Source organism: Aspergillus welwitschiae (genome assembly GCF_003344945.1).
Source record: "Aspergillus welwitschiae strain CBS 139.54b unplaced genomic scaffold BDQ94scaffold_8, whole genome shotgun sequence".
In the NCBI taxonomy this organism is placed as follows: domain Eukaryota; kingdom Fungi; phylum Ascomycota; class Eurotiomycetes; order Eurotiales; family Aspergillaceae; genus Aspergillus; species Aspergillus welwitschiae.
The window spans coordinates 47,906-72,913 of record NW_020798702.1 but is presented as its reverse complement, the minus strand read 5'-3'; the positions used below and the strand labels follow the sequence as shown (position 1 = coordinate 72,913).

General features: G+C 50.5%; 9 protein-coding genes across 9 annotated transcripts; 6 read left to right on the top strand and 3 right to left on the bottom strand.

The window, feature by feature from the left end:
• Positions 1-165: 165 nt before the first annotated feature.
• BDQ94DRAFT_157897 (uncharacterized protein) lies at positions 166-3,504 on the bottom strand (the record flags this gene model as incomplete). The annotated part of the gene is made up of 13 exons (XM_026768833.1): positions 166-221; positions 292-371; positions 511-588; positions 1,032-1,144; positions 1,245-1,364; positions 1,420-1,478; positions 1,574-1,862; positions 1,901-2,077; positions 2,165-2,424; positions 2,545-2,695; positions 2,772-3,007; positions 3,172-3,285; positions 3,474-3,504. The coding sequence occupies 13 exons, from the start codon at positions 3,502-3,504 to the stop codon at positions 166-168; spliced, it is 1,764 nt and encodes a 587-aa protein (XP_026628717.1).
• A 2-nt stretch (positions 3,505-3,506) lies between these two features.
• On the top strand, positions 3,507-8,364 carry BDQ94DRAFT_157896 (uncharacterized protein; the record flags this gene model as incomplete). The annotated part of the gene is made up of 16 exons (XM_026768832.1): positions 3,507-3,579; positions 3,660-3,705; positions 3,837-3,938; positions 4,091-4,169; positions 4,226-4,305; positions 4,476-4,522; positions 4,609-4,725; positions 4,820-4,964; positions 5,437-5,528; positions 5,614-5,678; positions 5,806-5,869; positions 5,958-6,037; positions 6,409-6,526; positions 6,645-6,738; positions 6,802-6,976; positions 8,083-8,364. 16 exons carry the CDS (start codon positions 3,507-3,509, stop codon positions 8,362-8,364), a joined length of 1,659 nt encoding a protein of 552 aa, XP_026628716.1.
• Positions 8,365-9,151: 787 nt separating this feature from the next.
• Positions 9,152-11,015, top strand: BDQ94DRAFT_124461 (uncharacterized protein). The gene is made up of 2 exons (XM_026763831.1): positions 9,152-9,400; positions 9,467-11,015. The coding sequence occupies exons 1-2, from the start codon at positions 9,273-9,275 to the stop codon at positions 10,428-10,430; spliced, it is 1,092 nt and encodes a 363-aa protein (XP_026628715.1). The 5' UTR covers positions 9,152-9,272; the 3' UTR covers positions 10,431-11,015.
• A 147-nt stretch (positions 11,016-11,162) lies between these two features.
• Positions 11,163-12,524, top strand: BDQ94DRAFT_139038 (NADPH:quinone oxidoreductase family protein). Its single transcript, XM_026765352.1, has 2 exons — positions 11,163-11,358; positions 11,438-12,524. Exons 1-2 carry the CDS (start codon positions 11,326-11,328, stop codon positions 12,443-12,445), a joined length of 1,041 nt encoding a protein of 346 aa, XP_026628714.1. The 5' UTR covers positions 11,163-11,325; the 3' UTR covers positions 12,446-12,524.
• A 1,198-nt stretch (positions 12,525-13,722) lies between these two features.
• BDQ94DRAFT_124401 (NAD-dependent malic enzyme) lies at positions 13,723-16,251 on the top strand. The gene is made up of 8 exons (XM_026763830.1): positions 13,723-13,989; positions 14,042-14,263; positions 14,336-14,539; positions 14,592-14,720; positions 14,770-14,903; positions 14,971-15,237; positions 15,308-15,675; positions 15,748-16,251. Exons 1-8 carry the CDS (start codon positions 13,822-13,824, stop codon positions 16,083-16,085), a joined length of 1,830 nt encoding a protein of 609 aa, XP_026628713.1. The 5' UTR covers positions 13,723-13,821; the 3' UTR covers positions 16,086-16,251.
• A 233-nt stretch (positions 16,252-16,484) lies between these two features.
• Positions 16,485-18,189, top strand: BDQ94DRAFT_139030 (uncharacterized protein). Its single transcript, XM_026765351.1, has 2 exons — positions 16,485-17,315; positions 17,375-18,189. The coding sequence occupies exons 1-2, from the start codon at positions 17,044-17,046 to the stop codon at positions 17,904-17,906; spliced, it is 804 nt and encodes a 267-aa protein (XP_026628712.1). The 5' UTR covers positions 16,485-17,043; the 3' UTR covers positions 17,907-18,189.
• A 141-nt stretch (positions 18,190-18,330) lies between these two features.
• BDQ94DRAFT_139028 (putative extracellular serine-rich protein) lies at positions 18,331-19,960 on the top strand. Its single transcript, XM_026765350.1, has 2 exons — positions 18,331-18,660; positions 18,738-19,960. The coding sequence occupies exon 2, from the start codon at positions 19,011-19,013 to the stop codon at positions 19,545-19,547; it is 537 nt and encodes a 178-aa protein (XP_026628711.1). The 5' UTR covers positions 18,331-18,660; positions 18,738-19,010; the 3' UTR covers positions 19,548-19,960.
• A 1-nt stretch (position 19,961) lies between these two features.
• Positions 19,962-22,253, bottom strand: BDQ94DRAFT_139027 (putative mRNA processing protein (Mss51)). The gene is made up of 2 exons (XM_026765349.1): positions 21,335-22,253; positions 19,962-21,269 (listed from the first exon to the last, which is right to left on the bottom strand). The coding sequence occupies exons 1-2, from the start codon at positions 22,221-22,223 to the stop codon at positions 20,584-20,586; spliced, it is 1,575 nt and encodes a 524-aa protein (XP_026628710.1). The 5' UTR covers positions 22,224-22,253; the 3' UTR covers positions 19,962-20,583.
• Positions 22,254-22,388: 135 nt separating this feature from the next.
• BDQ94DRAFT_139026 (uncharacterized protein) lies at positions 22,389-22,919 on the bottom strand. The gene has a single exon (XM_026765348.1). It carries the CDS (start codon positions 22,686-22,688, stop codon positions 22,464-22,466), a length of 225 nt encoding a protein of 74 aa, XP_026628709.1. The 5' UTR covers positions 22,689-22,919; the 3' UTR covers positions 22,389-22,463.
• Positions 22,920-25,008: the final 2,089 nt, after the last annotated feature.

Genomic DNA, 25,008 nt, shown 5'->3' with positions numbered 1-25,008 from the left:
GTAAACCACTTGACGATGGTACTGGTTCTCTCGGCTCCGATATCGCATCCGAATGTTGTCACTAATTTATGACATGAATAGATGGGATAAGATAAGTATAAGGAAGGCCCTACTGTGACTTGTAACCTACCCTGGCTAGTCGAGTAGAGAGAAAATGACTCATGTTCATTCGTCCTCGCCCAGTTCCGAGATCCCGTGCTTCAAGCCACGACCATGTTGAGCTTGTTCCAAACATGTTAATCTGCGAGAGGAACCACTTTCGACTGGACCAGTCTTCTGGGCTACAGCCACGAGTGTTTCCAATTCCAGGGTCTATTGCCCAACTTGTTGACATTTCCGATTGACGAGAATGACGGGCGTTGAGTGGGTAGCTGAAAGAGTTTGTGAAACACGGACATCTGTGACAACCCCTGCTTTCCCCCCCCCCCCCTCTCTCTGACCTGCCACATGGGTTTTGGCCAGGGCAGGGCTAGTCTCGCACAGGAAGCGATGCTAACAAGTGTCGCTCACCATGTGGTTTGGGGGTAGGCTAGACTCTTGACACTCGTCTCCGCTGGTTGTGTCACATCACCCCCGTCTTGCATATGGCTGGACCAACAATAAGTCCCGCAAGTGAGGATGTGCGTGTTTGGAACTCCGAGGATGGGAGCGTTGCTGGTATGAGGGTGGAGTGATGGTTTCAGACATGTATATTAATTTGCCGATAGGAGGGTGGAATAAACTCTGAGAGGAAGGTCGTCGGCACCACCTCGATCCAGATTCCTTTGGAGGGCTTGTCGAATAATACAAACAGTGAGGAGGAGTAGAAGGAAGGCGAGAGGTCAGCCTAAGGTAGTTAGAGTTTAGATCCACATGTATGTACCCAGTACCTGAAGTTTATTTCTGAAACCTATGCACCTCAGGGCCAATGTGAACGGCTGCTATGTCTGATTAGGCAAGAGAAAAAGTGGCACCGCGTGCATACTATCTTAGCATGTAGACTATGAGATGGAAACGGGCTCCATATGATTCGTGCTGGTCAATAGTCTAACCCTCTATGGTCAGGACTGCGAACTGGTGTGCAGAGGAGAGTAATAGCGGAGATAATGCTTGTCTCGGCCAAGTCGCCTCGAGCGTACTTGCCCTGGGTTCCGAATAGAATTGTCTATACCCCCAGACCTTTGGATACTTCCCCATCTTAGAAGGTTCAGATAGAGCGATGTGCGTACCATGGTACGCCGTTAATTCCGGGACTTAGGGGCTACCGCACTGCCGAGCGACTGATTAATCCGTGAAGAAATCCACGCGCATCCACGTGAATTCAATCGCCAGCAAGCCTCCGATGACGCACCATGGTGTTGTGGTTGGTTGACCAACGAGAAGGCCTTGATCGACCCAAGATTCTCCCGAACCGAGGATTGAAAGCAATTGGAGTCGTACCAGATGCACGCCCGGCGCAACGGCTGTCTCCAACATCCGCCACGAGCTCGGATTGAACCCTGGGAGGACAAGGCACGCAGACACATACGTCCACCTATTCGTTCACCCCTTCACCTGACCAGCTCCTGATCGAGGATCCCCACTGATCAGCAACCTGGAGTTGGGGAAGCCGCCGAAGGGAGTGAATGGCTGGCTGATCCGCTACCAGACCGGACTGGAGAAGTCCTTGGGTGAGCGATGTGGTCGATGTAAGGCTGCACACGACTTTGAGTTTCCTCGTGGGCATGAACAAACCACGATAATGTCAGTTGAGCCATGAAGCCCCAGCGTACTTCCGAAAACGGGAAAACGCCCGTTTGGCGATTTTCGGACGAAAGTCTAAATTTTCCCCATGACGGAGATGTATACTGATTCGGAGAGTTGTTGAGTTTAAGCTGCTGCCTCTGCGAATCTCCCCCTCATTTCGGTACAGTTGCTGGACCTGGTGGCCTCGAGAGAACGGTTCAGGAAAAGATTGCTCCATGGACATCTGGAAGGATACTAGCTCCGCGGAAAATGATCCTCCAGCTGCATTAGTCTGTGTGCGTGTGGGGGAGAACCGTTGGGGCTGAAGGAAAATGGCGAGTGGTGATTGCTCGCTGGAGGTGATTTGAAATTCCTAGACTCGAGCTTAACCAATCGAACCACTTTAGTATTAGGATCGTTAGCAGTAGCTTAGAGGAGATAGTCCGGTTCACTCCCAAACCGAATCAGAAACTAGATAGCACGATGGACCAGGACTAACTAGAAAAGTGAACGGACTATTCCCTGTTATCATGCTATGATCTGCAAGGCGGGTCTTCGACTGGGGACGAGGAAATGAAAGTCCAGTAGCACCCATCGGAAGCCCAGACCGAGTCGAAGTTGAGATGAGCCGGAGTAGGAGTGACAGCACAGGACACAGAGTGTATCTACTCCTGCGACCGCAAGGCAAGAAGAGGCCATGTGACTCCTTAGCGGACGATCCTGTTGCCAGTTCATTTCCACGTACCATCCACCTACATCATGATCTTCGCCAGCTTCAAACGTCTGGATTCCCCATCGGGGGGTTCTGGCCGGGATGGGCTGGGAGAAGGATTGGATTACCCGGAGTTTCTTCGGCGCCCATCAACTTCCGATAGTCAGCTTCCGATGAACGCAGATTGCTGATTTGCTCACCCCGGCTTTCTCCAGTGAGGAGCTGTTGCCATTCCGAGGAACGCCTGCTATCGACCAAGATGGGGAATAGCTGAGTCCGCTAAGAGAGAGTAATATGGATGCAACAAGAAGGACTACACGCTGCATAAGATCATCGTCGATTGTTTGATAACAACCTTTAGGCTCAGGACCAGTCCACGTGCGGATCCGACCGTAGGACACTGGGGGCCATTGAGAAAGCCCTTGGGATCTTCGCCCTGGCGATGGTGAAACGACCGTGCCCCTAAAAGCGTATCCTGGCAGCTGGTCAGGAGCAAAAGTGACCATGGCCGTTTGAGACAGACCAACAGACCAACTCTGAGTGACTGACAGGCTCGGAGGAGTCCAACGAAAGTAGTATAGCCACCGAAAACTCAAAAGGAATCCCCCCTTCCTCGAAGAAGGTTTCGGAAAACGTGGGCTTCGGATCTCAGGATAAGCGCATGTTGGCCAGTCAGAACACCGTGATTATTGTTGTTGACCGTCGTGATGCACGGTCGTCATTCCTTGTTGGTGGGGAGAAGTAGACAGACACACCTGCTCGAATCATGCTGGAGAGTAGCCGAGGAACTTCCGGGAGGAACATGAGTTGGAGAGCAACCGCCGTCCTCATACGTCGAGAGTAATTGCAGGTTTTGCTTTCCTTGATCCCTTGGGATGGGAAAGCTAGGTGGAATCGGTTTCCCTATGCTTAGCGTCCATGTTCAGACAGGGATTCAAGATAAAAATAAGAACCAAGCAATCTAACCATAACAGACGGAGTTCACAGCCTGCTTCAAACCCCAAACCTTCCCATACTCACATACAGTTTCACTGCAATTAATCTATCCTAGACTTACCTGTACTATCTATAGCCTCTATCTGTCGCATAGATGCCCGTCATGCGCTCCATTGGGGCTGAGCACGGTATAGCTGTTGACTTTACCGCAAAGAAACTCCATACAAGTGCCGATTTAGCTTATTACATAGTAGTACTTACGTACATCCAGTTGCATTTGCTGTGTCTACTTAGTATCCTGTCGCAGGGAACAGCGGATCTGCCATCCGGTGGGCGAATGACCTTAGACGCAGGTACACACCCTTGCCATGATAGACGCAGGGGCACATTCCGGAAACCTGCTAGCTTTTCATTCATTTTCTTTTTCTTCCTTCCTCACTCTGTCTTTTTGGTTTTTCCCTTTGGAATTACTCCGGACCCAGAGGCCTGAGTGGTGCACCCACGCCTCCTTGGCCTCCACCCTAGCCAGCCACGGTGACGGGAGTGTGAAAATCATCCGTTCCGAAGGCTCGCGGTCTGCTTTCCCGTCTGTACAAAGCGACTAGATGGGCCTATTGACGCTTGACGGGGCAGCCGACGAGATGCAGTAGTCCTCTTTTTCTTTTCCTTCTTCCTTTTTCCTGAAATCGGCCATCTCCTGTTCGCACGCCCTGAAGACCCCAAATTAAACACCTGCAGAGTGCAGAGGAACTTTGCGATAGACAAACCAGCAACCGAAGGTCAGTGCTCGCTTGTGGAGTGCGTCCCTCGCACGAGGGTGGCAATGTGACCAGTCGCTTGCTGTAATTAATTAAGGACGGATTGTAGCGGGAGGGCTTCGTCCTGATCGCTCGTCAAGGTACCACGCCGCCTAAGGTGGTTGCCGCGGAGCTACGCATCAGGCAATCCCCGAGGTGATGTATCAGAAATCTGTAGGGTGCAACCTTATCGGCATTTAATGAGAGAGAGAGAAAAAAAGACCGCAAAACCGCGCGCGAGAAGAAGCCTGGTGGGCGTTTGAGCTGGTAAACCCCTCATGCTAGAAATCTCATCTAAACCGCAGCTGGACCCGATTGAGCAGAAGGAGGTTGCCTTCTTCGGAGGGGTGTCTTGCAGCTTTGGATTGGGCCGGTCCGAAAGGTGAAATCCGGGCGGGCAAGACAAGAAAGACGGCCACAATCTATCGAGGGGAGGGGCCTCGGGAAGATCAGTGGCAGATCCACTCAGCAAAAGATGGATTTGCCCCCCTCTGCCTCCCCAGATCATTTTGAGCGTCCGACCTCCTGGTGTGATTCAAGACAACTCCACCGCGAGAGGCGTCTGGGGCAATTTTAGTTCTTCCCTTCCTGAGACCCGGAAGGGGCAGGAATAGATAGTTAGGTGAAATTGAAGTGGTGGTGATGATGACAAGAGTACTGTGGGAGAAAGTGGTGGTGGAGGATGCTGCTGGCGGGACAGATTGCGCACTCCACTACCGTCAGGAACTAGGTGGCATTAGTCTGCACACTATTTCCCCCTACATCTCCTGGCACTGCTGGCACTGGCCGCAGTTCAGCACAATCATCGATAGCGCGTGAACGGTGGTAAATTTGCACTGGCCAGTGCAGCCTAGGCGTGATTTCCCTTCCAGTGTTAGTGGAATTCCGCTGGAGGTCGGCCTTTTATCCGAGGCTTCTTATTTACCTTTACCTCCCTGAATTCGGTGTTGAAACCTGAGTCAGGCCTCGAAGCTATGAATGGCATCTTTTTTAAAACAATGATAATGATGATAATAATAATAATAATAATAATAATAACAATAACAACAAAAAGAGTTTCTAACGGCTAGAGTTTGTTTGAGCCTTTCACCTGCTCTTACCTGGTCAGGTTTTGATCTTCCGGTTTAAGCGCCGTCAAATGAGTCTGATCTACAGACAGGGTTTTGTTGGTAATACTAGGAAGAAAGCGGCATATTTACCGACATGCAAAGTTACTACATATCATATCAATGTCTTAGTTAGTTACAGCTCGTGTCGGATGAGACGCATGTACGACTCTTTTTGCAGGAGCAGTGGGCGAGGACTCGACCCAGCTGTAAGATTATCATCGCCCCTTGGTACTTTGGTCCGTGTGGAGGTTCATACATCGTATCTCCCAGGTGCAGTAAATCTCGAATATGCATTGTGACTGCCGAGATCGATGCAGCCATGTATGTACGTAGATAATTGCTTCTGGTCCTTCAGCTCCCCCCGAACAGCTCGGAAGGGGAAAGAAGAATGAAGAAAGAATGAAGACACTGGCAGTGCACGTAACCCAGCAAAGAAATGTCGCATTGAAAGAAGATGCAGGAAAAACATAATCATTCTGGGAGTTTCAGCCGATGTTGCCTCCTGTTGGGCGTACTTTTCTGCTTGCTGGCTTGCTTTGCGGCTGAGAAACATTCTGCTGCCGGGTTACTTCCCGTAACCAGACTCGCCCCATCTGCGGCGATGGACCAGAGTTTGACAAAGAACGGATGAGGGGGAAATGAGAGCAGTGGCCACAGATAGCACCTCCTCCTGCTTTGTCAGGTTCCAGTTGACGACAGTTGACCAGACCCAGGAGAAAGCTGTCAAATTGGTTTCGGCCACCATGCCTGCGGCATTCCACGGAGATACAACACACACGGTAACGTCCGGAAAATGGCATTTGCTGCAGAATATAGACAAGAGATAACATACCAGAGAACTACTTGACGATAACGAAAGTCTAAACAAAAATGAAAAAGAAACAATTACTTCAAGCGGAACAATCGATAGTAGACCTAGCTGGCGGGTACCCCAATTTGACGAGCAGTATAAGTAATGAGTTACAAGTATTAGTAGGTATTTACCAATCAACTCTCCCGGAAACCCTCACTCAGTACTTACTAGGCAGTAGTATTTTAATCTTAGATACAAGATACCGTGATGTACCTCATGTGGGATGACTTGATAGTCTCTTACGGCATAAACCCACCATTACACTGGCTACCCTTGGAGTGGTTCGAATTGATCGAGGGAATTTCCGATCCAATGAGTCAAACGGACCGATCACTAACTAACCATCAGCTGGATCCCCCAAGTTTCATCAGCAGCGCGATCGGAGAAGATACCAATCAGCTCGTGCTGAACCAAGGTACCAAATATCGCATCACCGCGCATGGCATTGCATGGCATTGCAGCTCGCCCCCCGTAGCTCTTTGTCAACTCCCGATGCACCAACAGGTGTAGTAGGGGTTGTAGCAAGGTACTAGGCAAGCAACTAAGGATCCTGGCCTGTGCCGGATCTCATCTACATCTATTCCGCCCGCACTACTTTAGTTCTATCTGCGACATCCTCTCCGGTAGGTAAAGTGTAGTAGATACTCTTAGGTTGTTAATCAGGCCAGTGTATATTTAGTTAGTGGAAAGGGTGAATTTGATTTTCTCTTCGGATCCGTTGCCTCCATCACAGTCACCTGCCTGCCGAAACAGGCAGTTCGACAGATGCGCCAAGTTCCCGACCCAGTTTAGACTCCTGATCGGAAGGAGAGATCCTCCTTTAGGGCCACTAAGTCGCGCACTAAAGTACGGCGCACTAGGTACGGTAAGGCCAGGGGTGACTAAGGACGAATGAACGGACTAACCAAGTAAGTAAGTACTACTAGAGAGATCGCCCGCGATGGCGAACAAGGTGCCTAGTACCGTCCCCGGGGTCTGGATTTGTGTTTGTGGTGTGCTTGGGAACGTGGGCATCACCCATCCATGATCTCAGTATCCGTTAATTTCCCTCCTTCAGCGGTTTCCCACCCATCCTCTTGATCACAGCAGAAGATTGGGTTTGTCTGATCAGACCATCCATACCAAATTCGGAGTACATCCATTGTGCAATTTTTAAGACTAGATCGATCTGAGTCTTTAATAAGTAGAGGAGCAAATAGAGATACGCGCATCAGGCGAAAAGTAAGACAGTAAAATAAATTCAAAAAAGGTAATAATTCTAGTAAATTAATTTTGAAAGAAAAAAAAAATGCAGAGCGAAATGTGAAAAAGGAAAAAGCAAACTGCCAGGGGGAGGCGATTGAAGGAGCCGTCAGTTTGACATGGAGCAAGGGAGAACGGAAAGAACTTTAGCAAGTACGTAGTAAGTAGTACTCCGTAGTAGTAGTTTAGTGAAGGATGTATAAGTCAACTGGCACTATTGGCGGGATGACAACCAAGCAGCCCAATGAGAACAACGTGTTGCGGAGCAAGACGGGGCAGAAAGGAGGGGCCAAAAGACCCAAGTGCAGCAGGACGACATAAAGAGAAAGAAAGAAAAAGGAAGCAAGCAGGTGACATATGAACTGACTGACAAGATATCCCGCGATTAACTACTAGGTACTTACTTAGTCTACCTTGGAGAGAAAGATGATCCATCAGGTTCCATTATTTATTATGATTATTATTATCATGATTTCATATCTTATTTCATTCTTGCGCAGTGTAAAAGTCTAGCAGTATTGATACTGTAATATAGTCACCACACATCGATAAGAAGAAGGCAGCGATGGAGACTCCAAGAGTTGGTTTTGGGTACCTGATCCATGACTGCCTACCACGGGTTATCGGATAAGGTGAACTAGAAGAAGAATGGGAGAGGAAGATAAAAGATAGGAGATCGAATGGTACAGACCAGTGCGTGCCAAAGCCAGTGCCGGTGGTTAGAGATAGGTGATCCTTACCTTCTTCCTCTTTACGACGCAAAGAAGAGCCAATTGTCTTGCCTCCGGGGTATTCTCCCTTTCTCTTCATTTGCCATCATCCGCGGCAATGGCTGGCGTGAATTGCATGCGCAATTCGCCTTTGGTTGCTTCTCCAACTCATGACCCGGGGATCGACGGGAAAGCTTACTTCAGGGCCCCAACCCAAGACCATGGAAGAAGTGCTCCTGGATTAAACCTGAATGACAGGACCCGAGACAATGGGCGTACCACCACCAGCAGAAGCAGCTAAAAAAGTCCGGCCGAAAGGGGACTCCACTCAGTTCTTGCCCAATGGGGCCGCATGGCCGATGCCGTTCCCTGGCCATCGTCGATCTCCCATGCGTTCGTTCTCTCTGGCCTTTTTTTTCCCTTCCTTTTTTTTTTTTCTTTTTTCCTATTTTCTATTTTCTTTTTTATTTTTTCTTCTTCTTCTTTTTTTTTTTTGCCTTTGCTGGGGAGGCGCACGAGCGTCCCCGTCGCTATCGCTCATGGAGTACCTCTTCCTGGACCCATCCATTCTTTCTTGCACCATCCAGTGTCCATATCCACTCTTTTTCAGGGCTCCACTTCTGCCTCCTTCCTGCACTCACACACTCACACTCACACTCTCTTCCCTCATTGTCCCCTCATCCACTCTCTTTTCTCTCCTCCATGGAGTCTGAAGCCCCGTAGGCCGGAGCGATGGCGTCTTTCTCCAGCGTGGATCCTTATCCACACCCACTTCATTCCCTCCGTACTTCCTCTCCTCCTAACAACCTTAGTCTGTACCTGGGGGACTTTCCCACTGGTCCTTTCTCTCTATTGGGTACTTTGCTCCGGTCCCTCTTCCTTCTCCTACATGGGACACCACCCCCCCCGACTACGGAGTACATATATCCTGAGATCCTCCCCGATCGTCCTACTATATCATCCCTGATCTTCCTCTTCCCTATCTCATCTGTGTATATCATCTACCTTCTCTCTTCTCATAAGGCCTCTCAAGTGTCTTATCTCTCTCTATTTTCTTTTTCCTCTCTCTATACGGTTCAACTAGTCATTGAACCCTTAAGAGTCCTGAGGCCTTACCCCTCTCTCTCTCCTCTCTCCCTCTCTCTTCCTCATACTTCACTATCCTTCTTCCATTCTCTCTCAATATACTTCTTTAGGACGTGACCAAACATGAAGAACTCAATCCCATCTGACGTGTGGGAGAGAAAGAAGGCTCTGATTGCCAAGTTATACAAGGATGAAGAATGGCCTCTGAAGCAGGTCATCAAGCAAATCCGTTCCGATGATTTCAACCCAAGGTGAGAAGAGGCTCTCGGAAAATATCTCAATGGGTTTCCACCGGTGTGCTAACTCTGTCTCCCAAGTGAGACTCAATTGCGGAGTAGATTGAAGAAGTGGCGGGTCACCAAGCCCTCTCGCCAGACACGCAAGAAATCGGACGATAGCCAGCAGGAGACTACCGGAGATGACAGTGGTCAAGAAGATGCATCCCCCAAGGCCCAGTCTTCCACAGTTTCCCCCAAAGCACGCCCCCCTCTTCGCTCAGTCGCATCTGACATCTCTGTTACCGAACCGGAATGGTACATGTCCAATGGTGCATACACGCATCATGAGGACCTGCCTACAACAGTTTGTCTTGATGGACAAAATATCTCGAATGTGTGGGCTCCCATGATGAGTCCATCCCAGAAGCAGCGGGATCTTTCCCACGCATCTTCCGTGATGGTCCTTCCTAGCTCCAACTCATATGACTCGCCGCACACATCGCCATTGATGGACAGCATGTTGGCCAACCAAACATCTAGCATGGCGTCGCCTTTCCATGACCCTTCTTTTGCTGTTACTACAGACTGCATGCAAACACCCGCGACAACAGCTGGACCAATCCAGTGGTCTATCCCTCAGTGGTACTCGATGCCTCTTGAGGCTGGCAGTCCATTCTACGCTGCGGCACCACTGAGTCCTCCTATCGATCCCGCCATGCACCTGATGACCCCACACCCCCAGACACCGCCGCCTTCCAGTATCGGGCGGCAACATATGGCCGACCTGCACGAGGGGCCCCAGTCATGGAAGCGTGCTATGTCTGCCCCATACGTTCAGGATACCGCTGGTGGGCATCCGAGATTGGACCAGAAAGGCCCGCAAAGACGGCCGCTTGATCGGAAGGCCTCCCTCCAACCAAAGTCGGCCGGTCAACCCGCCATGGGGATCGTGTCTCCGTCGGCCTTCTATCCTCACGGCCAACATCCTGCTATGTGTGCGCCCATTTACCCATATCCTGGACCCGAGCCACTTGTGCACAGGCCTCAGAGCATCGATTTTTAAAGCATTACCAGGAGCACGTCGCTTAATTTATGTGAAACTAATATTTTCTCATACTGGACACTTGGTTTGCATCCACTGGTCTAGTTACCTTTACACATTTCTGGGGTTGATCTATACTTCTCACCTGTACTTTTTGCCTCTCGTCTTTGCTGTTTAGTTGAACCGTCTCCTTCTCTTTGCTGCGACGCTGGAAAGGAGCCAGGCCATCTGAACATTACATCTTGTACACCAAGGAAACTGGCACTCGGATCATGGGATACCTGGCGTATTGTGGTTGTGCCGAATCATGGAGTGGAGTGTGCTGATTTTGATGATATCCACGTTTGGGATCAAGGAGTTTGGAATTTTCTGTATCATTTTCCTTTGTCAGTCTATGTGTGCATGGGGTTAATGATGTTTGTACGGGCTATATCATATGTATTGATGGCTAGATCGACTGGACGATCGGCCTATGAAGGACTGGTTCCCTCAAACATGCCAAATATTTTTATCATACAAGGGTGCACCCAACAGCCTCCCGCATTAGTTACATAAAGTTGACTTTACAATATAATTCATTTATCCATCGACCGACGATGTCTGGGCTCATGATGCAGAGGAAGAGAGTAACTTACCTAGGTACCGACTGAGAGTTTCCTCTTTGGGTTATCCGACGACGGACCTCGGCTCAACCCCCGGTGTGGGGAAAGCTTCCCCCCCCTTTGGGTCCCATCAGACCAAATGAATGTGTCCTGACCCCAAATCGAGACCGCAACTCCAACACAATACCCAGTCCAAGACGGTCCACTCACTCACTCACTCACTCCCTCACTCACCGTCTTTCTTTGCCCCGTTTCAACATTGCATTTATTGGCTTCATCGAAGAAAGTAGCACGGACATCATTTAGTCGTCAGCATGCGAGCCATTCAAGTAAAAGAATATGTCAAGGTCAGTAACAGAGAAGTTGATCTATACTATTTGCCACCGCTCTACCACGGACAAATTGACTCACATTCCCAACATACAGGGACCTCAGGATCTCCAAGTCGCAACCCTTCCCACGCCTTCCCCATCCGCAACGGACTACCTGATTGAGATCCACTCCGCAGGCACAAACTTCTTCGACCTGCTTCAAATCCAGGGCAAATACCAACACCAGCCTCCACTACCCTGGATTGGGGGCGCAGAGTTCGCAGGTACCATCCTAGCCGTGCCCACCAAAGCGCAGTCCCCACGATTCAACGTCGGGGACCGAGTCTTTGGCGCCACACAAGGAGCCTACGCTACCCACATCCTTGCTCCAGAGCACACTCTCCTCCCTGTGCCGGCAGGCTGGAGCTTTGAGGATGCAGCGGGCCTCTTCGTCACGGCTCCTACTTCATACGGTGGTCTTGTGCACCGCGCAAATGTCCAGCCGGGCGATTGGGTCCTCGTGCATGCGGCGGCCGGTGGCGTCGGGTTAGCCGCGGTGCAAATTGCCAAGGCTAAGGGGGCGACGGTGATTGCGACGGCCGGGACGGAGCGTAAGCGACAGATTGCGCGCCAATTCGGGGCGGATCATGTCATTGATTATGGGGAGAAGAGCTGGCCGGAGGAGGTGAAGCGGTTGTGTGCACAATATCGCACGGGGAATGGGAAGGCCGGGGTGGACATCGTATATGATCCGGTCGGGATGATCGAAGCGAGTCTGAAGTGTGTGGCGTGGAATGCGCGCCTTCTGGTTATTGGCTTTGCAGCGGGAAAGATCGAGAAGGTTGCGCTGAATCGTGTGTTGCTGAAGAATGTCAGTCTGGTTGGATTGCATTGGGGACAGTATGCACGATTTGAGAAGGAGACGGTACAGACAGTCTGGAAGGGGATCTTTGATCTTGTGGCGCAGGGCAAGTTCAAGGGCACGGCTTTCAAAGATGAGAGCTTTGTAGGATTGGAGAGTGTGCCTCGCGCTCTGCAGGCGCTGGGCGGCCGGGAGACATGGGGGAAGGTGGTGGTGAAGATTATCGATGATGATGCTATTGCCGGGAAGAGTAAACTATAGAGTAGATATTAATCCTCTGAAGTACGCATTAGGTGGTGATACAGGTTACATAAAGGATTGATAATGCTTCTAATTCAGCAGTATTCAATTCGCATTCAAGAATAACACGCGGAGAGCATCTATATAAAGCAAATAGAATTGATTACGACAAGTATGTAGGTGCGCAAGGAGTCATGCTCTCGTAGCAAGTTTTAAACGCGAGCAACATGAACTATGAAGGCCCTAAGAAATTTCTCTAGCAACCTGAAAAAAGAAATCAAATCCGGAACCCCGAAGGGTCCCGACAATCCAGCTCCAGTCGGCCACAGTCACAAGACGTGACATGCGATGACTGTTCTCCAAAATGGAGAGTCCTTGACGGAAGCTCAAGCACCCTGATTTTGCAGACCAAAAGGCTGTAAACAGACAGAGCTAACAACCTGGGACAGCTGGATTGCAAAGTTGCGGTGGGGTGCCAATTCTCTTTGGATATGTGTATTGGTGGTGTTCCGTCGATGCAGCACGATAGATCTATACTAGATGAAACAGAAAAGAAGACCTAGCACATTATGAGTCTCCAATAACTGCTGTCCAGCGCGTTCGGCGTTGTTGTGGCTCCGATGGTGGTTGAAATGACCATCGACTGAGCAGATGAAAAACAGGAGCAGCCGGCGCGCAGGTGTTTGCTTTTTTGTAGGCTCGCTTACCCAGTGATGAGTCATCATTGCTTGTCTTAACTAACCTATCGGCATGTGACTTGATATGGCCGATAAGCATGATAAGGGGCCCATCCATTTGACAGGTAGGAACGCAATATGCACCTTTTGCATCAATTCGTGGCTTAGCTTGTCCTGGGTCCTTGGTGTAGCTTGCCCAAAAAAATGAACCGTGATTGGGTGTTGGGAAGACACGATGCCACTATACTGTGGACGGGACAAGGCCTTGGGAACATGGATGGTGGTGCCATCGTCCGAGATGCCGTCGAACATTCAACTGCGCTCGTTTTCATCCACAATGAACCGGCTTTTCACTTCAGACGAGCTGGGCGTGTTAAGTATACAGGCTGGAAAATTACCAATGGAAGCCCATATTGCATCACTTCCCCTGAGTATAAGGCAGATGGGCCCTTTGGTGTTGCCAGCACAAGCTCACGGCAATCGCCGCTACGTCATAGTCGTATCAGCGTCATTTTGAGTTGATTGCTCCACCAGAGTTTCCTCTCAAGCCATGACTATACTGCGTCTTCACTCGGCTTACCGGTTTTCCGGCTGCTCGATAAACAGGCTTAGATTGCGGAGACTTTCAGGGTATAAGAATTTGCTCTATCGCCAGGGATAACCCGGACCCCTCCCCCAAGTAAAAGCCATTTCAGCCAGTTCTGACCCCTCTTTCAATCAATGGCTCTATCTCTCCTGAGACTCAAGCCCAACCCGCCATCTTCCCTTCTATCCCTGCAGCGCCATACATCTATCAAGTCGGTCGCGAGAATGTCTACGTCCTCGAAATCTTCCAAGTTCAGTCATCTTCCCCGGGCTTCGTCCGGACCTTTGGTGTGTCCGTTTGAGGTAATGTCTTCTGCGAGAGTTGTAGCTAAATTAATTGTTGACGCAGTTGTAGGGGAGAGATGCTCTGCAGTCATGCCAGTTCAATAAAGGCTCGGCGTTTACAGAGGAGGAGCGCAAAACATTCAAGCTTCATGGTCTGCTTCCTCCCAACATTCAGACCCTCGAGGAGCAGGTTCAGCGGGCCTACGAGCAATATAGCAGTCGAGATAATGATCTGGCTAAGAACACGTTTATGGCTAGTATGAAGGCGCAGAATGAGGTTCTTTACTACAAGGTAACACACATACTGTCATCCTGCGTCTGCAGATAAGATCGAAGACGACCGTCCAACTAACGTATGTTACAGTTGATTGATACCCATCTCAAGGAGATGCTCAGCATTATTTACACTCCCACTGAAGGCGATGCAATTCAGAACTATTCTCGATTGTTCCGGAAGCCAGAGGGCTGTTTCCTGAACATCAGGGACCAAGACAGGATTGAAGAGTGCCTTTCCAATTTCAGCCGCGGCGAAGAAGTCGACTATATAGTCGTTAGCGATGGCGAAGAGGTAATTTGGCTATCAGCATGCACATATACACGACATGTCTAACCGGCCACAGATCTTAGGAATTGGTGACCAAGGCGTAGGCGCTATCTTGATCTCGGTTGCCAAATTAGCCCTGACCACGTTGTGTGCTGGGATACACCCAAGTCGGCAATTGCCAGTGGTTCTAGACTGTGGGACAGATGTATGGCAGCAACAAATATCAACCAGGCACGTACTAACCTCGAATGCAGAATGAATCACTTCTCACGGACGAGCTATACCTGGGTCTCCGACAGTCGCGCGTCAGAGGCGAGGAATATGATCAGTTCGTGGAAAAGTTTGTGGAAACGGCTCGAAAGAGGTTCCCACGCGCGTATATACACTTGTGAGTAGTCGATATCCCATAGGAAGTCCCGCAGCCATCCATCTAGAGCTTGACTGACATCGGTTAGCGAGGATTTTGGCCTTCATAACGCCAAGAGAATCTTGGATAAATTCAAATCGCGTATCCCGTGCTTCAATGACGATATTCAGGGAACTGGCTGTGTCACCCTGGCTGCCTTGTTGTCCGGATTCCACGTGGGTGGTATCGAATTAGAGGATGCTCGTGTTGTCGTCTTTGGATCTGGATCAGCGGGCACTGGTATCGCGGAGCAGCTCGCTGATACCATCGCAACTGAAACACACAAACCTAAAGAAGAAGCCTCAAAGCAGATATGGTATGGAAGTGCATCGGGCTGTGAAGATCCCTCGACCCTACAGTTACTGAGTTCTTGCTCTTGAATCTAGGTGTCTCGACAAACCGGGTCTTCTGGTCAAATCGCTCGGAGACCAGCTGACGCCAGCCCAAGTACCCTTTGCGCGAGACGACAAAGAGTGGCCTGATGCGGATTCGCGCGATCTGCTTTCAGTAGTGAAGAAGGTGAAGCCGCATGCCTTGATCGGTACCTCCACTAAACCGAACTCTTTCACCGAGGACGTGATCCGGGAAATGGCGAAGCACGTCGAAAAGCCAATCATATTCCCCCTCAGTAACCCGACTCGTCTGCACGAGGCACAGCCTGAGGACATCAAACGTTGGACTGATGGCCGGGCTTTGATAGCCACCGGCAGCCCTTTCCCACCCGTCGATCGCAACGGGGGAAAGTATGAGATAGGTATGTGAATCCTCCACTACATAGTGAAGATCGGATCGTCCCAGCTGATGCCTGACTCTCTTGACGTTGCAGCGGAATGTAACAACTCGACATGCTTTCCCGGGATCGGGTTGGGCGCAGTCCTGTCGCGAACACGAACGTTGTCCAACAAGATGCTTGTGAGTGCAGTCAAGGCATTGGCAGCGCGGTCGCCAGCACTGCAGGATCCCAACGGACCTCTCCTACCTGATGTCAGAGATGTACGGGAGCTTAGCGTCGACATCGCCAAAGCCATTATTAAGACGGCAGTCAAAGAAGGGCATGCTGAAGAGGAGGGAATTCCCACGAATGAAGATGAGTTAGAAGAGTGGATTCGGGCGCAAATGTGGGAACCCGTATACAGGCCCCTTGTGAAGCCACAAAAACAATGAGGAGAGTAAGTTTCCCACAAGGAGGCTGTGCACTCCCAAGCCGAGCCAGGCTCGGTTGTTCGGCACCAGGCGGAGTTGATGATGAGGCTCTGTCGGAGGTCATCAGATAATTCAACAATAACTTTAATAATGCATACCGAATTTTGTTGGAGGACATAAGCATCACGGGATGACTATCTAGACTCCAGATGATGATTGAAATGAATTCAGCCTTACGCCACTAGGTGGCGAGGACGAGGAAAAGAGAATAGACTGCTCGTGTTCGTTTAGGCTGTACTAGGAAGGCAGATGACAGGAAGTAAATGCAAATACTGCTGAGTAAGGAAGGGCTATCATCCATCGTAGGATTCGAGGAGACGACTAACTGCATAAATCATGAATGAATTGTTGGATGGGTCTGGTTGCATTGCCACTCGGAGGCGCAGAGATGGTGGACCCAAGGATTTAATTATCCTCCTACCCAGCCATATGTAACCAGGCCTCTGGAGATATGCAGGGTCCATCCGATGTCATCCCTTTATTCTCAATACAGCAGAATTCCCAACTCCCACCTTGTGTGTGTGGAGATCAAACCCAACGGGCTGCATGCATAGCGGAAGCTTAATCCATGGTGAGGAGTAGTAGTGCCCGGGAAGTTTCCATCAGCAAACAAAACTCTTTATCTCAATGCTGCTGCGCCTTTATCGTTCCAAAACTCTCACTCAGAAAGAAAGTCTTTATCATATATCTACTCTCTCTTCCTCCTTGTTCCGTTCTTAGATTGGATTATTTACCTTGTATAGAACCAAGCAGACAGAGTACACTGTCACGATAGTCTCTGGACCTCGGGTGTCGATCCTCTGCAGATTTCCGACTTGCAGCTTGTGTTACTTTGACGAGCACCTTGCATGGTTGTGTCGGCGTGCGACAAAGATTCTTTTTACTTCACACAAAACCGCACTATCCATTTCCATCTGTTATGAAGATATTATCAGTTGCCACTGCGCTGGCCCTCTTTTTTATCACCCTTGTCACCGCACTCAGCATTCCGCCTGCGGCCCGAGACGCATCTCTCTCCGCAGATTCTTCATCATTGTTGGATCTAGTTAAGCGGCGTGGGGGCGGTGGCGGGGGAGGGCGCAGTGGAGGAGGAAGTGGTGGTCGAAGTGGTAGTGGAGGGAGCAGCAGCAGCAGCAGCAGCAGTGGGCGCACAGGGAATAGCGGGAGTAGTGGAAGTAGCTCGAGAACTAGGTGAGTCAACGTCAGTCGATTCGAAGGAGAAGACACACAAGACTAATAAGCTCCGTCAGCTCTTCAAGCAACGTTGGGGGCACATCCCGCAGTGGCTCTGGAACCCGGCCGACGTATGGAGGTGGCTACTACTACGCAGGCGGTGCCACTGCCCCTTATACATCAGGGGCAAGATCGCGTTTGGGGGTAACACCTTATCTTTTGCCAGCGGCTATCGTCCCTCTCTACTTCCCGGGCCTTTGGTTGTATGGGGCATATGTCTACCCTTACAGCTATCACTACCACTATATGAACGATACCTCGCACAAAAACGAGTCCCTACCTGTGAACTGCATTTGCCAACAGTATTTGGAATGTGGGTGTGATGAGAATAGTAACGGCACCTACTATGAATCTTTATTCAATGGATCTCAGCCCAGGAATACGAGCGTGGCCAAGGTGGTTGATGTAAACGGCACGGAATCAATTTATATCAACGGCACCCTGGCCAACGGGACGACTGCCGCCGATTCAGCTGCAACTCACTTTGGTGTCCATGGATCTGGATATTGGATGATGGTGGCCGTCGTGGTGGGCATTGTGTGGACGTAATTGTCCTACTCTTACTAGAGACGAGCAAGGTGCCACCACCGACCACATCATGAACCCTCATTATGTATTCCTTCAGTTCTTCATTTACTACTAGTTTAAGACGAATCGGAGGGCGGAAGATACCCATGTGCTTGGCGTTGAAGTTAGAAGAACGTCTGTTAATATCATTTTGCCTCATTCCATTCCATTCTATTTTGATTTTCTTCTTTGTGTTCGGCTTTGCAGAGCCCAGTCGACTCCACTTGCAACAGATTAATTAATTCATGTTCCCTTTGAATCCCCACCCTCGATCCTGCACTCATCATCCCCAAGAATCGCTTCATCCGTGTCGCTCTCGATCTATTGCCACGAAAGCACCTGATGATCTTGCCTTTCCCATGGGTCAAAGGATGAGCTTAAAGGTTAATTAAGCAGAACCGTTGCAGCCTCTCCACCGGGATCGTCATTCCAGCCATGCATGTACCAGCATCCTCATGAGCTGACCACGTTTCAAAGGCCTCCCGCAACAAGGGTCTAGAAGCTCATATTGGAAGGTCCAGATATGCAATCTTGTCACGCCTCATTCGGGTTTCATCCGCCATCCAATGATCTAGACGTGTCTCACTGCTGACCGGATCCACTGGCGATGGCCTTCCCTTTAAATACGTACATAGTAGCAAAAGTGGGCACGGCAGGCTGCCCCATCAGACATCTGTCAGATCTGACTCCTCCTTTCCTCCCCTTGGCAGCTCCATTTTGTCTCTCACTTCAGCCCGTCTGTCTTTCCCTCCCCCCCCCTATTCTTCTTCTTTGCGCCTTCTTCCTGAGCATTTCTAAACTGGAGTTCACCAGCTGCGCTGTCGCTCCTTCTTCATACATACACCCATCACCAGAGCTGCCACTCCTTCCAGCTCCATTCGCTCTCTATTACACTTCTTCAACAGCATCAGCCACTAGCTGTGGTTTCTATCAGGGTTCCATAGACCGCCAGTGCCATTCAACGCTATATCAACATCAACATCAATACCTCAGCCTGGTTTCTAGTGCATACTACTAGTCCGCGTGGCATATTGATCCCACTCAGCGTTCTGATTCGCAAGCCTTATACATACCCAGCCAAATAAAATGTATATCTCCAAGGTCCTTCTCGTTACCTGTGCGGCCTTCGCCCCGTTCGCCTCTGCTGCGGTGCAGGCCAAACCCACAGATACACCTGTGCCCGTCTCAAGCACGCATGTCGCATCCTCGCCGCTGGCACCAACTCCGACTCCCGTTTCGCCCAGCCCCCTTCATACAGCCAGCAGCAGTGTTATCATCAGCAGCAGCAGCAGCGTCAGATTCTACCCCAGCTCCTCCGCTTCGCCAAGCCATATGGCAAGTTCTAGCCGTCGCGTCTCCAGCTCCGCTATTTCCAGCTCCGCTATTGCCAGCTCATCAGCTTCTTTCACCAGGTCATACATCACCAAGGCATCAGCTCGCCCGACAACCACGACATCGACTGACGCGGACTCAAAATCGAACTCAAACTCTGGTTCGGACTCTGAATCCGCTACTGCGGCTGCAGCATCTGCTACTCACTCGGGGGCCGCCGCTCCGGCCGTCCAGCTTTCTGGAGGTGTGGCTGCTGGGGTCCTCGCCGCTGCAGGATTTATCATGCTCTAAAGTACTACTAGTGATTACTAGTGGACTGCTGTCTTATGGTCATGCCTCTCGGTAATACCAGAGTGGCATGGATAGCTGTCTGCACCAAATTTGAGTATCAGAGGGTGATGTGGCAACGAGAAAGGAACTCCTAACGACAACTCGCTGAGAAGAAGCATCCCATATATGTACTATCGTCAAATTATGATTTTGAGCTCTCCTTTCGGACAGCAGTTCCCTCTCGTGTGTTCACTTTTCATCATGTTTATAGTTCACTAGCCTTGCATATGTCCATCTGACGGGTCGGCAGCGCTCGCTTATCTGTCAAAGTTGTGACATTAGTACCTTGCACCTTCTTTATTTTCGTGTTCATGCAATTGCTACTAATTGATTTTCTCTCTTTCTTTCATTATTTGCCTTTGTCCACTTAGTAGGTTGCACAAAAGTAAGTGTATGTGGCTTGCTCCAGCTCCCTGTGAGGCCCTTAGAACTCCAGCCAATCTGCAATGATGGAGCGAACTAGAACTCAACATTACATGGCCAACGTTGAGTCTTGCCTCAGCCCAGTTATGATTTGCTTGATCCATCTTTGAGGCTGGGTTTATATTCTCTTCCTAAACTGCACCACCCTCCACTTCACTTCTGCTCTGTCTTACATTATAAAACCTTTTGGTATCATCCCTGCTACTCTGCTATTCGTCCGAAGCAGGATCAGATGCCCCGATATAGTAAGCGTGGAGACTAAAAGAGAAGAGTGAGATCCGGCTGGGCAGTGTCCTAAAACTCTCTACCTTTGACTCGACCAAGGCCAGCATGCTTACAGGATAGCGAGGGATATACACAGCAATATAGAGAGGAAGTAAGACTAACAGGTTACAATCGCATCATTGTGACCGATTTCTGATTCATATGAACGAAAACAAGACACGAAGTGCAGCTAGGATAATGTACAGAGGGGGAAAGGGGAGATGCAGGGTAGAGGACAGAACGAGAGAAAGAGGGAAAAGCAATAAGATATCGCGTTACGTCAAGGAAAGATTAGGTCCCCGGGCTCTAACTATGCATCCTTGAAAGTCGCCTCGTATCTCTTTCCTCTGAAGGCCCAGAGACCCCAGTTACCACAGGACACGTCATGGGGATCCAGATCGTTGAGATCCCAGCGCAAACTGCGGAAAACGTTCTCACCAGGTTCAAGCAAAATGTCGAATTCACCAGCACATTTCTCGTTGACCCAGTTGATGTCTCGTTCCATATCCCACTGCGTGTATCCCGTGCTGATGATCGGGACCTTGGTCTCGAGGAGCTGCGGGAGCGTTTCCTCCCATTCGTGAGAGCTGGCTGGGTGTCCCAGACCCGGGTGGAAGAGCATGAAGCAGTCCAGATAGGGATCAAAAGGCTGGAAGTACTGCGCTTTGTACATCGTGTGGAAGTAGTCAACGTACGTCGTAATCTTGAATTGTCCTCCAAGTCTGTCCTCCACAATACCACCGAAGGGATTCTCGGACGTGCGCTCGGGCAGCGGGAATTCATCATCCCGGTTGGCCATACTCTCCGGTCCGATGAAGATCAAATGGATCAGGGAGCGCGGGAATATGTAGCTAAGTTGAAGCCAAACTTCACGCGGCAACGAGGACTCAGCGCGAGCCCCCAGAATAAATATGCGCACTGGAGGAGCCTTAAGTCGTAGTCCTTGGATGTCGACACCCTCTCCGGTCTTGGGCGGGTGGAGGGTGTACCGGAGCGCTAAATAGAGCCAATCAATTAGCCGGCGGTCCTACGACTTTATATTTATAAACTTTTCAACTTACCACTGACACTCTTAAGACCCTCCACGGTAAGCCGGCCTTCTTTCCGGACATTGTAAGGGCTCAACTCATGCAGGACACTTCCGATTGTGAGAGGGTACGTGAGCATTCTCGTTACTTGTCGCATGCTTCGGTCATCGTTAATCGCCTCAAATTCTCGTGTGTAGAGGAAAGTGTCCCAATTCGTCATGTTAATGACAAAGTTATCGTCCTGCAGTCCGGGGTACGAGAACTCCGGGAAAAACCGACCGGAGTGTAGATCATGGTCGTCTTCATTGATCTGTCGAATTGTCTCACAAATCTCCAGATGGGCCTCAAAATCGTCCATCCAATGGCCCTCGGAGCAGTAAATCGGAACACCGCAGTCGGGACATTCGAAATGAGAGTGCGCGGGCGGCAGACTTTCCGACGTCACCTGGCTCTTGCGCGACTCAGGATCGTGGGGCGAGAGAGGCAAACGAGTCTGCTGATGACTCGGATGGGGGCAGAAAGCGTTCTGCTTGATAAAAGCCGCACGCTGTCGGATTGCAGCTGCTGGAGACTGGGAGAAGGAGTGAAACAGGTTGTTCGGCTTCAGAAGTGCCCGGGCCTCTGGCGAGGCGGTAGATGTGGCAGATGTGGCCTTCTGCACCATCGACTTGACATTTTGTGATGCAATTGAGGAGGCCGACAAGTTGGACGACAAACCATTCTGTTGGACTGGTGCCTGCAGAGGCTTGGTCTTAAAGGAAGCACTGCTCCGAGAGCTCAAGCTCCGCACGCATGAAGCGGGAAAGCCGTATCCCCCTCGCCTTGGACTGGTGACATGATGCCAGCGAGCCACGGAGTTCTGGACAACAGCCCTTCGCCGGAGCACCTGCAGACAGCGCCCACAAGTATATTCGCCGGTCATTGTGGGTGCAACGCGACGCTTGAACAGGACTCTTGCAGCAAAAAGTGGCTTGATTCTCCCACGCGGCGGCGGTCCTTTTCGCCCGCGTGCACGTGATTGCACCCGGCCGGTCCCCAGAAATAGTACCTTACTAGGGAGTACAACTAGAGGATGAATAATAGTAAAGGCACGAGTCCATTGGATTTTAATTACAGAGGTAGAGACAGTCCGTTCGCGAAACTCAAGGCCAATAGTAGTAAGCTAGAAGATGTCCTCGCAGGCGCTCCAGTCGCCGCTCTCGCGACTCGTCCAGTATTGTCCGTTGTGTGCCCAATACTCCTCACCGGTGACCGGGCACTTGGCCCTATTAAACCATTTGGGCTTATATTCCTCGCCTTTGGTCTCTCTTTCTCTCCGCTTGGCGCGCTGCTTCTCCTCCACTCGATGTTTCTCCGTGGCGGCTAAATCATACTCACCCTCTTCCATCGCACGCTGATCGGGTCGAAGGCGCGTGTCGGTAGGTGGGAGACACTCCTTGAGCCCTTCGGGTAAAGCGTTCAAAGTGATAACGAAAGGCGTGAGGTTGAATGGAATCCCGCTCGGCCGAGTATGGCTTTGCCAGACCAGAAACGTTTTGGCCGATTCAGGATCCTGGCCGGAAACTGTCGCCTCGAACCCAGGGGTATGGCGCGCGTAGATCTTATCGTTCCATCGGCCGCCAATACTCCACTTGGGCGACCCATCCCGATCCACGACCTTGCCCGTCACCTGATATGCGGACGCAGCCTTCCAGCCCCTTGGTTTGAAATCCAAATAACAGATTTCGCCTGTGGTCCAGTTCTTGATTTCCATCAGGCCATAGTTGTCCACTGTGGGGCTACCGGTGATAATGCCAATGACGGAAGATGTGACCTTCTTCCAAGTATACAGCTCCTCCCCTCCCGATGCTGGCCGTAGCTTTAGGAACCATGTTCCTAAGAGGTTAATGTCGAACGACTTCCCGTAGAACTTGGACTTGAGAGCAGACTCGCCCTACGAATAATACGAGAAATGAGGTCAGCGTCAATCACATATCCAGAGGGAAGCACGCATATAAATCTTACATAGTAGTCCCACTTTGGCGACTCAGCCCAAGCAGCACCAATCGGGGGATGATGGCTAACTTGTTCGACAAAGAACCGATAGCCTTTGTCCGGCCGGACATATTCGAATGTCTCCCCGAGAAGAGGATTGAACGGTTTAGCAACACGACCAATCGTAGAAGCATATTCACTTGCAGCATACGCAGCGACATACACTAGACGCTCCATCGAATCTGGTCGGTCGGCCGCAACATCGAGTAGATCTGCGTATTCCAAGTCCTCGGCCACGCGTTGAAGCAGGGATGTAGGCTCATTGAAGGAGACGGGGAGAGTCATCTTCGTCATATCCTTTCCAATCATCGACTTCAAGATTCCCTAGAAACAAGCACATGTCAGTAGCTACATACGATCTCAACGGCCAAAAGGGGTGATAACATACCCAGAGTGAAATCTTCGGTCTATTGTCATAGTCCATCTTGAGTCTCTGCCGGATGGGCTCTTCATATCCTTTGAACGAAGGCACGATTTCAGATCTCTTCGCCGTTCGGAGCTCATTGGTCTCCTCCCGAGGCTTCTGTTCGTCGTCCTCCGAGCCGGCAAGTTTCTCCACCTCAATTTCTCCAGAATCAATGGCATCGAAGAACTCGTCTTCCTCCTCAGACTCCGAGTCATAGAGATTGCTGATATTGGACATAGCCGACTTCCTACGACGAAGGGTACCTCTAAGTTCTTGAACTTCGGATTCTGGTGAGACTTGTGCTGGTTCCGGCTCTTGGGTCTCGCGTTCGGCATCGGCAACTTCTTCACTGGCAACCTGCGCGCGCGACGGAGCTTTACTGACTGCACGGCTCGTGGCTGTTGACTCCAACGCCTCCTTCAACGCCCGCTTGGTACGCTTACGCTTTTCCTCGGACTCGCCCATTCGTGACTGGAGCTCCTCATGTTCCTGGGCGATCCTTGCCATGCTTTCCTCCCACATCTTGCGCAAGTATGCCTCCCTATTTAAGCGATACTGCCAATACGCATCTCGGTCCCGGGATATCTTCAGAAGGCTCTGCACTAAGCCTTGTAAACTACTCACAGCTGCCTCATAAGCAACTAAAGCCTGATCGACAGCTGGATCGGAAAGTGATGTGGTAGGATTCTTTGACTTTTCTGCTTGCAGCGAAGACGCGACATTGGCAAGGATGTCGAGCTGGAGTTTCGTTGACTCGGCAGTGATGTTCAAAGCATCTTTGTCCGTGGGCTGCATATCATGACTGGATGCATAATCACCTTCCTCTTCGTCATCCCCGTCAATATCTGGCGCCATGGTCACATGGCTCAGCACTCGATTGACTTCATTCGGTGCAGCGGCATGCTCCATTGACCCGTATAGGGAGCCTTCCTCGTCTTCGGGCGCGCTTCCTGCGGTCGTGTGGGACGCGTACGTGCTGAGCCGTGTGCCACTGCTACTTGGTACATTGATAGAAGGGGGCGCAAGGCTCTTCACATTGGATCTTGGAACAGCTGAACTTGGAGGGTCGGAATTGGTCTCGGACAGTCGGCCTTCCACTTGCTCAATCTTGGCCTGGCGAAGTACTTCTGCATGTTTCGATTGACGCCTCTCTTCCTCTTTTGCCTCATCCTTGGCCCATTGTATGGCATTGTTCAAGGTCCAGAACCAACGCTTTGCCTCGACAACGTGATTAGCTTTGAGATGATATTTAACGGATGACTTTCCG